Source organism: Molothrus ater, chromosome 1 (assembly GCF_012460135.2).
Source record: "Molothrus ater isolate BHLD 08-10-18 breed brown headed cowbird chromosome 1, BPBGC_Mater_1.1, whole genome shotgun sequence".
In the NCBI taxonomy this organism is placed as follows: domain Eukaryota; kingdom Metazoa; phylum Chordata; class Aves; order Passeriformes; family Icteridae; genus Molothrus; species Molothrus ater.
This window is the reverse complement of record NC_050478.2, coordinates 82,922,841-82,939,145: the sequence shown is the minus strand read 5'-3', so window position 1 is coordinate 82,939,145 and position 16,305 is coordinate 82,922,841. Positions and strand designations below refer to the sequence as shown.

Here is a 16,305-nt window from a genome sequence, read left to right as displayed (position 1 = left end):
AAAATTTTCTCACAGCTACAAGCTCAGCACCAAGAAGAATCGTCTGGAATCAGGCTCATGTGTCATGTAACACCAGTTCTTGTCTCTTTTGCTGCTGCTTCACTTTGTTTGTAGCCTAAGCAAAAGCACTGTACCTGTCAGCATTACTCTTTCTTCTATTATTGTACAACAGAGTTTCAGATTTTATGTTGCTCTGTTCAGCAACCTCATTTCTCTTCAGCAGAAGACTTTCTTTAATCCATACTCTGGAGTATAATATTAAATGGTAATTATTTTAGAAAGATAAAATGTTACTTTTAGTCACTCAAAGACTGAGAAACTTTCAGGAAAAGCAAAGCTCAACATTTTTTAGCAAACCATAATAGTAACATCAAATCACACTACTGTGCCTTCTTGTATTCAGTTGTTGCACACAGATCCAATCCTCAAAGCCCAGTTTGCTGCTTTGGTTTTCTTTCACCTGTCTTGTCAATTAAAACCACCCCTGATTCGATGATATAACATTTTATTTAGGAGTATATATTGAGATCCTGACTTGAAAAAAATCCAGTTCTGTTACACAATGCACTGAAAATCCTTTACAAAGAAGAATGTTAAAAAAACATGTTGTTTATTACAAGCATATATTTTCAAGAAATACTGAAATTATCAATTCACTTGGTTTTTAAAGGACAGATAAAAAATAATTGTCTAACCACTTCTGGACATAGGTCATTCCATAATGTTCTTTTTCAGGATTTCTCACATCTTCCATTAAAGATAATCCTTCTCTGAAACATATCAAGATGCCAAAAATAAAAATCCTTTGATTCAAGTCACTGTCTGAGTTCCTGCTCTTTTTCAGTCTCTTGCAAATCTAAAACCATTGCATTATAGCCTGTCTTCATTATGGTCTCAACCACTTCTTTAACAAAATGGTAGGAATAGGCCAAGACACCATGAATCACAGAACAAACCATTGGTAGGAACCGCTTTTTTTCTCCCTTCCTGCTTCTACTCTATTCATATCTTATGCATTCCTTCTTTGTTTGTATCCCTTCTGACCCCTGGATTAAATGGTTTGTATAGTATTTTGCTAGGTACAGGATGGCACAGAGAACCACAGCAGGCTCTTGATTGAAATGAGTTTCTGGAATTTGCAGGATTTGTAAATCTACTAGGAGACACTGCATTATGTAATATTGAACATATATGTAATACCATATATGTTTTTTAAAATATCACCACTCCAAATCCTGACTCATGTTCTACAGAAAGAATGATAAGGGGCATACTGAACAATTGACTTGTATATAAGACCTGTAAATATTGTATAACTCTCTGTAAAGCCTACAGGAAGGTAACTTCTAGGCCGGATGCACACAAGTGACTCACTTCTTTATCTCCATGTCCAGTTGCAGTCATAAGGGAAAATGCAATTGTTCTTATCAGGGTAACATTCTGAAGTCAGGAAACTTTCCTCTGAATTCAGGAAAGGTACTTTATTGCATGTCAGATGTGTCTGTAGAGTGACCTCTTGCATTAGGAACACAGCATCAGAGGAGGGGGAAGAGCAGAAACAGGAGGATACTTGGTATCCTTTGACTTCTAATTTTAAGATTTCATATGCCCCTTTACTCCACCTGGTCAGGATGGGAAGCCCAGAAGTAAATCTTCTAGCAGAAAGAAATGTACAATATCCTAAGGAACAGTGGGAAGGAGGAAGGACATACAGGGAAAAGGTTAATGGCTCATCTTTCAGAGGCTTCTGCCAGGGTCTTGGCTATTGATTTAATACAATAGTTGCCTCATCCCACGAATGCATGACCCTTATCTCCAGCTTGGCCAGGCCACAAGACCATTTATATTTTAGCAACCAGTACATAAGAGTTTTCATATGAGTTCTCAGAATAGAAGTGCCTATATTATTTGACTGTAAATACAAAAACTTTTTGGTTTCAATTGACAGCGCACACTATTAAAATAATTCTTTTTAACAAATTTCCAAATTAATTCTGTCCTTCCTTTAAAAAGACAGATCACATCATTTTAGATTCATACCTCCAGGACAACTGTAGTAACATGCTTCCCCTGAGCTTCACAGAGTCACATTAAATGTTTGTTTTCTAGGTAAAGCTTTTTTTTTTTGTCTCTTTAGGTACTTCTTATTAAGAATTTCTTATACAACAGCAAACTGTTAATCCAAACCCATGCCAGTCAATCTGGTGTAAGACTTCCTTCATCATAAAGTGCAGCATGCGCTGACGTGATCTCATTTTTGTCTCCTTGTTGCTGAACAGGACCTTGAAGAGAAAAGATGTACTTTGTTGCATGTTTCCCAAAGGGCCTCACAGACTTCACACAATGCCTAGGCAAGCACGACACATAGTTAAACACAGATTTTTTTTTTTTTTTTAATAAAGGAGAAACTGTTCAAACACAATGTGGAGCCAGTCCCACTTCTCTCCTTGCCTTAGGAGAAAAAAATATTTTCTCTGAAAAATTACCTTCACTGTAAGTCCTGATTATAAATAAGAAAATGTGGCTTTAAAATTAACTGAAGCTTAGATTGTAACTTTGTAAGAGTTACTAATGTTTTCCAGCTTAAAGACTCATCAAATTTAGGGAGACTGATCTTCACTGGCAATTTCCTGTTCATGAGTCACCCTTTTTTTGATGTTTTCATCACATTGTTTCCAGTCTCTGTCACTTGGTGACTGTGCCTACTACTAACGTCCCTCTCTTACAGTTCTAAATCTTGTGCTTGTTAACAGCATTGCAGACTGCAATCCTCGCAGAGAAAATCTCATTTTCCTGGGTCAGCCACAGCTGTTCTGAGAGCTTATTCAGACTTTTTGACCCATGAGCCCTGCTAGGACTGGACCCTCCCCCACTGCAGTAGAAAGAAGGAAAATAAAAAAAGAAAAAAAAGAAAAAAAAAGAAGAAGAGATAAACACATTTTCATTAACTGATCAGGTACTTACACTCAAACCACAGCAGTAAACGAGCAAGGAGTATGATTAAAAAAAAAAATCTCAAACAGTTAGGCCAATGTTAGTGGAAAAAACTGCAATTGCAGAAGGGGTTTTGATGGCAGGTACCACTAAGAGGTACACTCCAGTTCTTCAGAAAAACTGGGAACCATTGCAACAGTCAGTGTTACATCCTGAGAATGGAGATGAATACCAATTCAAAAAAAAAAAAAAAAGAAAGAAACAAAGTAAAAGCAAGAAAAGAAAAGGGCTACCACAATACAGGCCTGTGAATGTGCTGTACATCTCCTGAATGCCTTCGGTTCCTCTTCATAAGCAGGAGTCTTGTTTCAGTAAAAGATTACTAGTACCTCAATGCAAAATTACTTAATGCATAAATATTTCCTGGGTATTGATTCAATTCTTTAGTTAAAATATTGCTGGATTGATATCGAGGCAGTACAGCTATTCAATTCAACAGCTCAGTGTCAAGTCCTTAATGCTTAGAAATGTCAGTCCCACACTTTGCAATTTCATGAAATTTTAATATATGAAAATAATATTGTTTATTTGTCAAATTCTGCAAAAAAAATAAACAGCATTCACTTTAAGTTTTATTTACAAGTGAAGCAACAAAGACAATTATAACATATAATTTTTTATAACAACAAGAAAATTATTCCAGTTTTTAAGTTAATTTGCTGGTATACATGTACTTGGCCATAAAGTTTGATTTTCTCTCTAGTTTTTCCTTTGCAGCAGAGATAAATAGTTTTTCTATGTATTATCACAGCCTTGTCCTTCACAACAGATCCACTTTCCAATTCACAGAAAAGTGAGTTTTCTATCCAGCAATGCATAACTAAACAAACCTTAAGTGAAGTCCTTCAGCACATTCAGTTCCCAAAGAGCAGTGACATAAATGATTAACTTCCACTGACACATGGAATGCTGTAAGTTACTCTGAGGCAAAAGACCTGTAATGCACAGAAGTCATAACTGTGACCAGATCTGTACAAGGGCCTTCTCCTTCTCTGAAACATGAGATGGATATTTCATACTTTCCCGAGACTTTTCTTAATGAAATATCCCACTAACTTCTGCGGCCTCTGCTGGTACTCCACAAGGACATCATGTGGGCTGCTGATCTGATCCCCTTCAAGTCGATTCAGAAGAGTGACACACACTACAGCAGCTAGAAATTAAAAGACAGCATTAGTTAGGACACTTTTACATTTTACAATCCAAAAGCATAAACATTTGAACAAACCACTAAAAGAACAGAAATACAAGAGGAAACAAACCCCAAAAAAGAGTGTGCAGTACCATGAGATGCTAGGGGACTAGGATGCTGTGGATGATACAAGGTAGAAATAGTTTAAGGGAACTGCTTGCTACACTAATAAAGCCAGAGCTCTCAGGCAGCTACAGACACTTACTGTTATATCATGATTCCTATGTTTTCCTTGATAGGAAGTATATTTCACAAGTACCCAGGACATGCCTGGTAGGAAGTGCCTGACAGAAGGTTCTAGCAGAGCCAGAGTCCTGCACTGAGTGCCTGTGCTGTAGTGCCATCCCACAGGAAGGAGCAGATAAGCTGCCTCCACATTCATGGACAGGGAACACTGCAAGCACATGAGGACCCCAAGGATCATCTCAGGTTCATATGCTGCCTTTCAGTCATCACAGCCCCAAAGGCAAAACCCCTCCTTTCACTCAAGCTCAGGTCTGTCACCCAACCCTATAACTCTGCTCTGTCTGGGGTTTCTGCCAGTGGCAATTTGCAGAGCACAAACAGTAAATACATATTAGAGACCTACAAAGCAGAGACAGCCAAAGGCCTCCTGAATTGCTCAGGGATAGTACTGGTTGAGTTTTTAATCCCTTTCAAGCCAGTAAGAACTCAATGTGTTTGATATAACCGTTGGCCTTTTTGCTTATATTTCATCATTTGACTTCCTTGAGCTTCAAGGAGTTTGGGAAACATCAGTGTTTTAAATTGACATATTCCTTGCTAAGGAAAGTGAGAGAAGACAGTTAATATGATAAGAAGAAAGACACTGTATTACATTATTTTTAATTTCCCTTTTTTATTTAGCATGCATTAAAAAAATTTAACTCATTTTATTATTTGAACAGTTTATTCATGATGCTACTAAAAATCCTCAACTGTTTAAGAATCATAGTTTTAAGTGTACAGAAAATAATTTTATGTTCCATTTGATATGAAAGTATGGAAACTGAGTATAGTTACATATATATAGATCTGAGAATCACCTGATTGCTTGAACTAAGCACTTGCTTTCTGTAAACTTCAAAAGCTAACTGGAAAAAACAAATTAATGCCATAGGGTAATTAGGTACTTTAATGATTTACATGGTTGCCATGGGCTGGAATAGCAAATGACAGAAGAAAACTGTGTAAAAACTGAAGGAGAAATTATGATAAATTGTGACAAAAGTGACGCAAATCAAAAAGTGATAGCAACAAAACTATGAGCAGAAATATCTTTTATATATATATCTATAAGTGCAAAAGGTATGTTAACATTCCTTTGCAGTTTTTAGCCACAAACCCCCGTAATACAGGAAATTTCCTATAGCTAGGATAAAGTAACTAAGTTAGTTACCTTTGACACCACTGAGATTACACATTGCAGCAAATACAGAAGACTCCATCTCGATGTTTCTCACACCAGACTCATAAGCATTCTTCAAATATTGCAGCTTTTCTTCTTCATCATATAAGCAGATTGCACCATCCAACCTGCCCTGTCCTAGAAAGTAATTTCAGAGGGATGAAATCACAGATCAAATTCAATTTTGAAAACACCCAGTTACCTTACAGTTTCCTCCATACAGTACTCAGCTTTTACTACTACTCTTTATTTTTGTGCATAAGACAAATAGGATAAAGTGATTCTTAGCTATTGCTAGAGTGTATACATATTATTTGTATTCTTTATAATCATGGTAACTTAGTGGTAATTGGTGAATCATGGTAACTTAATTAGTCTTCTTCAGCTTCAATTCTCAAATTCACAAACAGGAAAATGTATGTTGTACATTCCCACACATACAACAAGTACCAAAATTCCACAAGAAACTTTAAGTTTCATGGAAGAGCTGCATTTTTAATATGTTTAATCACTGTCTAAAAAAACCACCAGGCTTAAAAATGGTTTCCTGTTTCTACCTTAAAAGGATGAACATTTTATTACTTACAGACTTCCCAAGGGAAGAGATGTACAGTCTCTTAAAGCTAACTAGCTAATACTGTTGTACATTTTGAGAAAAAAATTTACTCAAATGATTCAAGATCACCTACAGACAAGACAGCAGCAGGCTAAGTACAGAAGAGTTGAAATACACTGTATTTTACTCAGTCTCTTCTTGGGTTTGGGAGATGTACTCCTAAATTTTGGGCCTCAATCCTGTTCTCAGCTTTTGCTGTATGAGTTGAAAACATCACTGACACTTTTTTTGGTGTTGCCTGCACCTCTGGCTGGTGCCTGAGATACACAAACTGACAGTGTGTGTTTCTGCCCAAGCTGGGGCACTACGATGAAGATCATTTGTCACCTACTCAGCAACAGACAGAGAAAGTGGGATGAGGTGCCACTTACATTCTGTTCTCACAAGGTTTGAAAGATGCTTCTGAATGAACATCTAGATTTGGGAGATCAGAAAAGCACCTGAATGCCTGTATGTTTATCCAAAATAGGCCTTGTCCATTTGTGTTTCCTACATAGCTGCACTGACACAACTCAGCAACTTATCTTTGGTTGTCTGATCACCGCTTTGCTCAAACTGAAATAAGCTCCAGCTCTTTTTTCATAAAATATTTGTTTTAGGTACTTAACCAGTGCAAAGAAAACCAACCCTAAACAAGTCACAAGTAATTCCCACTCCTCTATTCCCCTAGGATGCTTCAACAAATCACATAAATTTTGTGGCAAATATACCTGACAAGCACATGAGGAGTGTGTAGTAGACTATATGTACTTCAGAGGATCTATTAAAGCTGAGGAGAAATCTCCACAAAATTAAAAGTTTGATACAGCCAAGTACAATGCTTGATTTTACATAGAAGAAAAATGGCTTAATTGAGATTTGTGAGACAAACCAGAGTAGGGAACACATTCTGTTAGTGAACTGGAAGCTTAATGTGATAAATTATTCAATGTTTATCTATTGCTGCTTACCAATACTCTTCTGTTAGTCTATCACCAGGCTTACCTTCATAAAAATCCAAAGTGCACATGGTGTTTCCAATGACTGTATTGAACTGACTGATTTCTTTACTGCACTGCATCAGCTCCTGAGCCAGCTGTTCATCCAGGTTGGTGCTGCGAATTACAGTCTTTCCCAGAACAACCTGTTCCAGCTGAGGCTTGAAGGTGGCATCTACAGATTGCCTAGTTATAACCACTGAGCCTGGCTCCAGACCTGCAGCAAAAGGAAATAGATATACCTTCACAATGCAGTTAACTAGTGGTTTCCAGACACATAAAACATACATCTTGACCCAACACTGCTTCTCTTAAAGGTGGGGATTTTGCCTCTGAATCCACCAAGAGAATTTTTTGTCCATGCCTAGCTGCTTCAGTTTATTATTACAAATAATTTCTGAAATAATGAAATTTTCCCCTTTTCACTTATTTCTTATATTTTCCATACAGGACAGGAATGTCCTTCTTCTGACATTGTCAGATCTTTAAGTGCATTTTCCCTATGCAAAAGCAGATGTTGCCTTTACTTTCAAAATTAAGAAGAAAAATGATGCATCTCCTGTGGAAAACTGTTCTGACCATAAGTATCTTACATGCAGAGAGATGCCTTGCTCTCCTGCAAAGACACTTTGGTTTGCAGAAAGGAAGAAAGAAATCAAGAGGCGAAATACCTATTCCACCAGAGGTGCCAATGCGAATGATGGTTATGTCAGAACACTTGGCATGATACAACAGTTTGATCAGCTCGTGCAACATGATTGAAATAGAAGGAATGCCCATGCCGTGCTGAAAAGGAAACACAAATTAATATTCCACATTTACACAGACAACACAAAATATATATGGAAGAAGCAGCTGGACATTATCTCCTGCCTGATACTGTTTTCCCAAATACCACCTAACTCACTCCCAAAAAAACCCCAACCTTTGGGTCTACAGAAGGATACTGAAAAGGCCTACAAATAGACTCCCACTAGCTTTGGCAGACTGTGGATGAAATACAGTATTTCCAAAAATCATGAATTACAGAACATTTACATTCTCAAAAGTATAGAGTGTCCTTTCCCAATAGCTGACTAAAGCACTTCATCACGGAGGATTTCCTAAACACAAGAAAAACTCCACTCTGATTTTCCACCAACCTGAAGTGCTAGTGAATAGTTAAGCTAATTTCTTCAAAACACAGACACCATGGTTTAGTCTTGACATTCAGCAAATATAAATCCACATTAGCTTACACAATATTCTGATAATTACAGCTTACAAGAAAGGGTGTGAAATAATACTACAGTTTTGCAATTGCAATTGAAGCATATAATTCTATCTACAAATTGAAGCTATGAATTTCTTTAAAATGCATACATGGGTTGGCAGCACCAGTCCCATGGAATGCTACTCTTAAGCACATTTGACAGTGCCATTGCAAATACATAAATCAGGGTGTGATACAGACATTTCCCAATACCCCACATGCACCAAGTGACTTTTTCCCCCATTTCAGGGTACAGAAGAAGGATGAGACAACAGTAACTGCTCAAAAAATATGTGAGGCCATTCCTGCAACACCTCAGTGGTACGCCGAGGAAAGAGGGATGCAAGAAGGAGCAAGGGTATTGGAGATTTTACCTCTTAAAAAAACAGCTAAAAAGGAATCCTTAATTAGCTGACTGCACTATTTTGAGCAGACTGTTTAGGACTGTGAAGTATTTAAAAGAAACATGCATTCAAATTTTCTGCTAGGAACAGCACCAAAACTGGCCCATGTCCCGTGTCAGAGGAGGGAGGAACTTACGCTGACGGACAGCACGGGCCCCACTTTGTACATGGCGTAGCGGTCGGTGCCCGCGCAGATGTTGGGGTAGTCACACCCGGGGCTCCCGAGCCCCAGCTCCTCTGCTATGTAGGCAATGAAAGCTTTCATCCGGGAAGGGCTTCCTCCAACACACACAAACTGGGGTGGACAGGGTTCAACAAAACAAAATCAGTTGAGTGATTCCATGTGTCAAAGAACATGCAAAGAACAACGCGAGTATGCAAATGCCTTCGGTTAGCACAGATTTATCCCCAGATATGGTGCTTCTCATAATCATTCTAAAATGCCATGAAGAAGAATTATGGAAAAAACTCAGCTGTCTACAGCACTCAACTGCCTTTGCCCTGTTTACTAGTGAAAGACAAATATTGATATGAAGACCCAACAAACAGAAGTGGTATCTGAATAGACCCTACAGCATTTGCCTTTTTACTGGATGAAAAGAGACAGTCAAAAACAATTACCATCAGCTTTGTTGGATAGCAAAAGTGACAAGAACCCACAAAATTTTTCCCCTTTTGCATGTACTCCTACATGGCTGGTAGGCTGACACATTTAGTCTTATTCTGAAGACAGCTACACTTTCACCTTCTGCAGAAAAGCTCAGGCTTGCTGAACAAAGCAAAGCATCTCACCTTTACATCCCCAAACAATGCCGGAAAATCATGGGTACCGGTCCCAAGAGCAAAATGGTATAGGATGTCTTCTTTCATTTTCTCCAGGTGAGGGTTGCAGAGACGAATAAAATTCTCTCTACCAAGAGAACAGCATTGTGAAACATATAGAATATATGCAAATATATGTATAGAATATATACAAACATTGAACAGATGGCAATTCTTCAAAGTCAAGCAATCAAAAGTTGGGAAATGCCACACATACAAATTATTTTATATTTTTTTCTTGTGTATTGTGTAAAGAAACCCTAAATCCAGAAACACAGGATGAAATTGCTGTAGAAAAGCCCAGATGTTCAGATGCATTTGCAACAGTGCAATCTTTATCTAATTTTTATCTTATTTTCTTAAATAGTATTAAAGCTGGGTACCATAGTGGGTCTTTATGGTGAGCAGAGCAATGGGAGCAGGACAAGGGAATGGTCAATAGCCCACCATATTATACAGGCAATCTATAGCAAAGCTGAAAAGCAAAACTTGACCTCTGTTTTGACTGAAACTCTGCCAGCCACCTGAGAAGGAGGGGATGATTTCGGCTTTATGGACAAGCACAAACTAGATTTCTGGCACTTCGTCTTACTCTGTCATACAGACAGGAGAAAAAAAACCCTATGGCATGAGACTGATAACAAGGGTACAGAGGATCTGAAAAACAAAAGAGAAAAGTGGAGATCTGAAGCAAGGAGAAAACCATAGAAGTGGAAAAAAAAAATTCAAGAAAAGGGAAAAGAGAGGAAGAGGCAAAAATAGTTCACTTCTTTTTAAGAGCCTCTTGTAAAGAAATGACACATCTTAAAAGAAAAATAAAAATTAATCTGTCTGAAGAGACCGCAAATGACAGGACAAGGAGGGAAACCTGAACTACTTGGCTGTGGGATCACATTCATGGAAAATTCAATAGTGGACTAACTAAACAAGCTGAATGATTTATGAAACGTCTTTTTTCTGTGCTTGATGTTTTAAGTTGAATTGAAACAGGTAGGAAAGACTAGTCAACATGCTTAAGCAGAACACTGGCCAGTACTTCAAAGTAATTTCTGAGAGATGGAATCAAGCAGTAAATAGCTTCCAGACACAAGAAGATGACTTAATAGTTTAATGAAGGCTCAGTGGAGGCACAGCATGGCTCAGCAAATTCAAACTGCTTTGTCAGAGGAGATAAACAAAAGACTTCACCTGGACTTCATTCAAAAAATCATTAGGACAACTTAGGAACAACTCTGAAGCCTAAACAGAAGTGTTTAGCACTATTTTAGATGGTCAAGGTCACAAAGTTATCTTATCTGCCTTCTAATGTCTCTCCAGAAAGGAGATAAGGCAGAAAGAACCTATGCTTTCTATTACTTCCTATGCCTTATCTACCTATCCAGGATGAAGGAAGTCTACATTTGCCAAGATGCCTGCGCTGAGGTCACTGAACTGTTCCTCGGAAACCAAATAGTTCCAACTCAGATATTCTGAGTACAGCAATTTCTTCTGTTCCTGATGGTCTCTCTCCAGCATCATTAATTATCCAGTAACAGCTGTACAACCAAGGAAAGAGGTGTCATCCCAACCCACCCTATCTGTCCCTGCCCACCACAGACAATCACCCTCAGCAACCGAGGGAGCCAGTCCATTCACCCCTTCAGTAGGAATTCCCTTCCATCTCCCATGGTCTCCATTTGTCTCTCTTCGTACAAATCCTGCCTGAGGTGGAACCAAAGGCTTTGGCTGCCTTTGTTCTTCCTTCCAAGAGATCTGCTTGACTCTGGGAGAACTAAAGAGCAGGTTTATGGCTTGTCATGAAGACCCAGAAAACCTAGGAATTCACCAGCTCATATTAGCAGAATTTCTACACTGCCTCCCCTGAATTATTCCTGTTCAGTTTTGTGGGACTCTCTACATTTGTTTACTGGGCCACTCACTAATGCAGATCCAATATCTGGCTGTGCTGATGTCCATTGGCATGGTCACATACAAATAGGATAGGCTATGATTTGAAATCATTTTACAATCTATCCTCAGGCAAGAATTTTTTTTTTTTTTTTATTAACAGTGGCAATAAAAGCCTCTCTCCAGGAAATAAATCAGGGAAAGGCAAGGCCTCTAATAAGAGTTCAAGGAAATTAATGAGATATGTGCCAACACCACTGTTCTCATGCCTGGCCAAAGCACAAGCTCCTTCCTCATCAGTAGCTATATTCCACCTTTTTCATCTCACAGCCCACCAATAGCATTCTCTGACCCACAGCCTCAACACAGTGAGGGGCTGTTACCAGCTTGCTCAGTTTATCCACGCATCTGATTGCAGACTTGGACCCTGGGGTAAAATGAGCAATAAAAACTAGCATATTGATATGTGTACGTAGGATCAATGCCATGGATTTACAGGAGAGGCAAAGGTTGCTTGATAAAAATCCTTGGCACTCAAAGCTCACGAGCAGGAAATTTATTTCCCTAAAGCTGTTGTAAAGCACCTACAACTGCTAAGGGTGTAAGTAAAATACAAATCCAAAGACAAAAGAAGCATGTAGCCGGTTTTAGTAAAATAAGCTTAAAGTAAGGATTAGAGAAAGCCACTGAAATATTTGCTTGAACTCTTGAAGCAGCAGCCAAAATCAACCTTTCAGCAGCTCATTGGATTAAAATAAAAATAAATAAAAACAAAATCCTGCTTTGAAGTATTCACTGTTGAGAGAAGTTCAAATGGCTTGCCAGCAAAGTCGTCTGTATGGGTGTGGTAAAGCAATAAAGCATGCAATTGTCAAAAGACATGCTACGGGATACTTGGCATATCATAAAATTTATCTTAAACTAAATGAGTGTGTAATGAGTTTGGGGAGGAAGTTTAAGTGTAAACTTGGACAAAATAATTCATTTGTCAATCTTACTTTGAAGCCTGTCCATCATCAGTTTTCTTCTCGTTTGAGGAACCAGGAGCCATGTATGTCTTAAACCTAGAATTATATTTAAAAAAAATATATATATGTAAGTGCATCAGAATAGTCCCATCTGTAAAGCTGGAAGCATTAGCAGAGAAAGAAACCTTGTATTGATGATAACTAACATGAATATTAAATTCCCCAAATAATCCAGCCACACTACAGCTTTTATAACTGGAGCAAAAGGAGCAAAATTATCATCTACAATTTTTACAGCTGAGCATCACCACTTTCAAACCTTCAAGCCTAAATTAATTCCTTGCTATTGCAACTCCCACCTCACCACTACCTCTGTTCTGTGGGGTGAACAGCTGCAGGTTCACTGGCCACAGAGGGGCAAGTCTCATTGCTAGCTCACTCACCCTCTTTCCTCCATACCTCCCAACAACAGTGACTGCTGAACCAGCTTCACTCCCCTTCCACCTCTGGCTCCAGGTCTCCAAAGCTCAGCTCAGGCTGGCAGACACCTGAAACCCAAGTCCAGGCAGCATCTTACTCATAATATCCTCCTCATTAAACTCCTCCTACTGACATTAAGAGCACTTCTTTCTCCAGCATAAAGCAAGGAGCAGGAAACTAAAACACAGCTTCAAAAAGCCACAGCTCTCAGCTTATCATATATCCTGAATACCTTCTTTTCTGATCCATTACCTTAACCTACATGCAAAACCTTCTCCCTGCTGCATTCTTCTTTACATTTAAATAGACAAATGTATCACTGAGGCTTTCATGCTGGTCCGAGGACAGAATTATAATTATAGGATGATTAATTCATTATTATTTTCAGAAGTGACTAAGGCTACGTGCCGAAGCTGGTACTTTCTGGGGATGCCCTTATGGGAAGTATTGAATCATAACATTTTGCTCTACCCTCCATTAAGAAGGGCCTGACAGCACAGAGATTATAACAGAGACAGGACTGTAATCCCTAAAAACCCCAGGATTACACCACAAGGAAGCAGGAAGAAATCGATCTTGCAACAGAATTACATCATATGTGATTTTCTAATGAAGTGCACAGCCTAAAAAAATAAACAAGAGACCTGCCTGTTAAAAGCCACTGAGTAATGGAAATGTATTAAAATTTATAAGGACAATTCATTTTCTTCATTGAAAATATCAACCTTTATTAAGTAGACCCAAATTTGCAGGCACTAGGTATACTAAAAGTATGCAACCATCTATGATCAAGGAGGGGAAGTATAAAAGTTGCATTTATAGTCAACTACACTTCCTTATGGTGGTATGAAGTACAGTCAGCTACTACAGGGCAAAACCACATACCACACACATTACAGGAAAAATACATCATTTCTTCTACAGTGCCACGAGTCCTGATAAAGAGGAGTTAGAAGCTAGGAAGAAGAAACAGAAAAGTAATTTTTATGTAGTAAGAAGAAAAATGGCTGCAAATAAACCAAGGATATTCATTCATCTCTTGTTCACAGTATTAAGCATCCACAAGATTTTTAATTGTTCTGGGTTCTGATCCCCTAAGTAATCACAGGTACACAAGGTACACAGGCACTCAAGTGAATACACTTAAAAAAAGCTGAGAACAAAGTTCTGACAGTCCAAAGGTCCAGCTTACCCCCTCAAGAGCACCCAGCTGGAGGTGCCTTGGCAGGAACTGAAGGAAGGAGTGAGCATAAAGCAGCTTTCCCATGGCAGACCCTGACAGCAATCAGGTAGTTGTTGACAAGCTACCAGTTAATATGAAACCACAAAACTCTCACGCTGTCTAACCAAATGGAAATTTTTACAGACATGTCAAAAGTTTCTGCAGTCTTCTTCAGCCAAAGTTAAAACTGACGTTCAACAATAATGTGCTCCCAGCAGGACTCAGATAAAGAAAGGGCACAGCCTGCTTTAAGGTGTGTGCACATCCTAGAATGGTTTGGGTTGGGAGGAACCCTAAAGATCACCTGGTTCCACCCCTTCTCCCAAGGGCAGGGGCACCTTTCACTAGACCAGATTGCTCAGAGCTTCATCTAGTCTGTCCTTTAACACTGCCAGGGACGGGCATCCACAACTTCCCTGGGCAACCTGTTTCAGTGTCTCACCGTACTCAGTGAGACAGTGAGTGAAGGATTTCTTCCTGATATCTCATCTAAGCATCTAAATCCTCAGGCTGGTGCTTTAAACCCACGCAGAATCCACTATAATTACCACCTCTCATTTCCCCCCACCACCCCCCCACCCACCATCCCTCATTTTTGAAGGAAGCCCACAGCCAATGGTTTCTGCAAGGAAAAACTCTTGTTCGGTGTTCGTCCATCATCAGCAAAAGCTGAAGTTGCTGCAAAATCGATTTTACCCTGCCGGTCCCCTCGCTGCTGGCGGAGCGCTCCCCCGGCTCCGCAGACGAAGTCAAGCGGCCCCATCCGCCGGACGCCGCGGCACGGCCGAAACGAGCGCTCGCCCGGACCCGCGCCCGCCGCCCCCGCTTCCCTACCCACTCTCCGCCCCCGCTGTCCCGCGACCGGGGCTGGGAGACACGGCAGGCATCCCACCATCCGCCCGGGAGCGGGCCGCGGGCTGCCGGAGCGCACGGCGGGACGCGGTTCTCACCGGGACAGCGGGATCCGCCGCTGGGAAACGAGGAGAGCGGCTCGCTGTTCCCGGGCGGGCTGCGGGGCGCCCGGCCGAGCCACATCCCGCCAGCGGCGGCACCGCCCCGCCCCGGGCCCGGTTAACTCCCTGCGCGCCGGGGAGGCTGCGGGAAGCGCCGCGTTCCGGGGCGGGCACAGGGAGCAGCTGTGATGCCGGGAGCGGTGGGGATGCAGCCCGGGGCTCCGGGCATCGGCGGGAGAGCTGCTGCCAAGGGCACGGGCCTTCGGGAGGACCTTATCATGGAGATTACAGATACAGATACAGATGATACAGATACAGATGTAATATATGTTAGAAATAATTCATCCTATTAAAGATTGCATGTTATAAAGATTGTAAAATCCGACACGTGTCTCTGACCACATACAGCCCGAGAGCAGATGTCTATTCAGATTCCAAAGAATTCCCGGACACGGCTAAGATAACGATCGACGCTTTAGCGTAAGAATAAACGCTTCCAGGACGATGATCGCCGGTATCTCGAATTTTCGGAAACTGCCCAAGAGCGATCGTCGCCCTGCAGATTACATCAATCAAGATAGCCAGCGATGCCAGAGCTATACATCTGAATACACGGCCTCCCCGGAGCCCATCAACGCTGACTATCCACCTGGAGACGATCTTTGTCCAGCTCTGCACACTGAAAGAAACAGCGATGAATGTGAAGAGTTACAAAAGAAATTGGGACTCCTTCGCCTCGGGCACAATAAACTGTATAAAACCTCGCCGCAAAAAGCGGCTGTCGTGAACGGGATAGGGTCCGATGCATAGAGGTCGGATCCAGGTTCACCCAGTGCTGATCCTGGGCTCGACGCTGTCTCTTTGGCTGTGGTGGTTTCGAAGACCGTAATTCGGTCACGCAGAAAGATTAATAAGTCTTTTTGCAATTTTTGATCATTTGGCTTACGATTAATCATTTATAACACAGATGATACAGATACAGACGCAGGTGTCGGCCGAGGATGGCAGTCGGCTCGGTGCCTGTGTCTGCCCTCCTGTGTGTGTCGGTCGGTGCGCACACACCGCGTTCCCGCTCTCATGGGCATGTGGGCACGGCAAACGCGGTGTGAGAAAAGAGCAGAGGTGGTTTT

At 40.6% G+C, this 16,305-nt stretch overlaps 1 protein-coding gene across 2 annotated transcripts; it reads right to left on the bottom strand.

Annotated features, from left to right (window-relative positions):
* Positions 1-3,503: 3,503 nt before the first annotated feature.
* UPP1 (uridine phosphorylase 1) lies at positions 3,504-15,255 on the bottom strand. 2 transcript variants are annotated; one of them, XM_036406331.2, is made up of 8 exons: positions 15,173-15,255; positions 12,551-12,616; positions 9,636-9,753; positions 8,980-9,138; positions 7,859-7,973; positions 7,195-7,404; positions 5,586-5,732; positions 3,504-4,147 (listed from the first exon to the last, which is right to left on the bottom strand). In XM_036406331.2, exons 2-8 carry the CDS (start codon positions 12,601-12,603, stop codon positions 4,008-4,010), a joined length of 942 nt encoding a protein of 313 aa, XP_036262224.1. In that variant the 5' UTR covers positions 12,604-12,616; positions 15,173-15,255; the 3' UTR covers positions 3,504-4,007. The 2 variants fall into 2 exon arrangements, with proteins under 2 accessions (XP_036262224.1, XP_036262225.1); XM_036406332.2 differs by lacking the exon at positions 15,173-15,255 and adding an exon at positions 12,980-13,368.
* Between the last annotated feature and the right edge of the window lie 1,050 nt (positions 15,256-16,305).

Excerpts from the sequence above, each read along its gene's own strand:
- UPP1 (XM_036406331.2), bottom strand. The coding sequence starts at position 12,603 with ATGGCTCCTGGTTCCTCAAACGAGAAGAAAACTGATGATGGACAGGCT. Across the intron at positions 9,139-9,635 it reads CATTGTTTGGGGATGTAAAG|TTTGTGTGTGTTGGAGGAAG; the intron begins GTGAGATGCTTT and ends TGTCCACCCCAG. Across the intron at positions 5,733-7,194 it reads CACTTTGGATTTTTATGAAG|GACAGGGCAGGTTGGATGGT; the intron begins GTAAGCCTGGTG and ends ATTACTTTCTAG.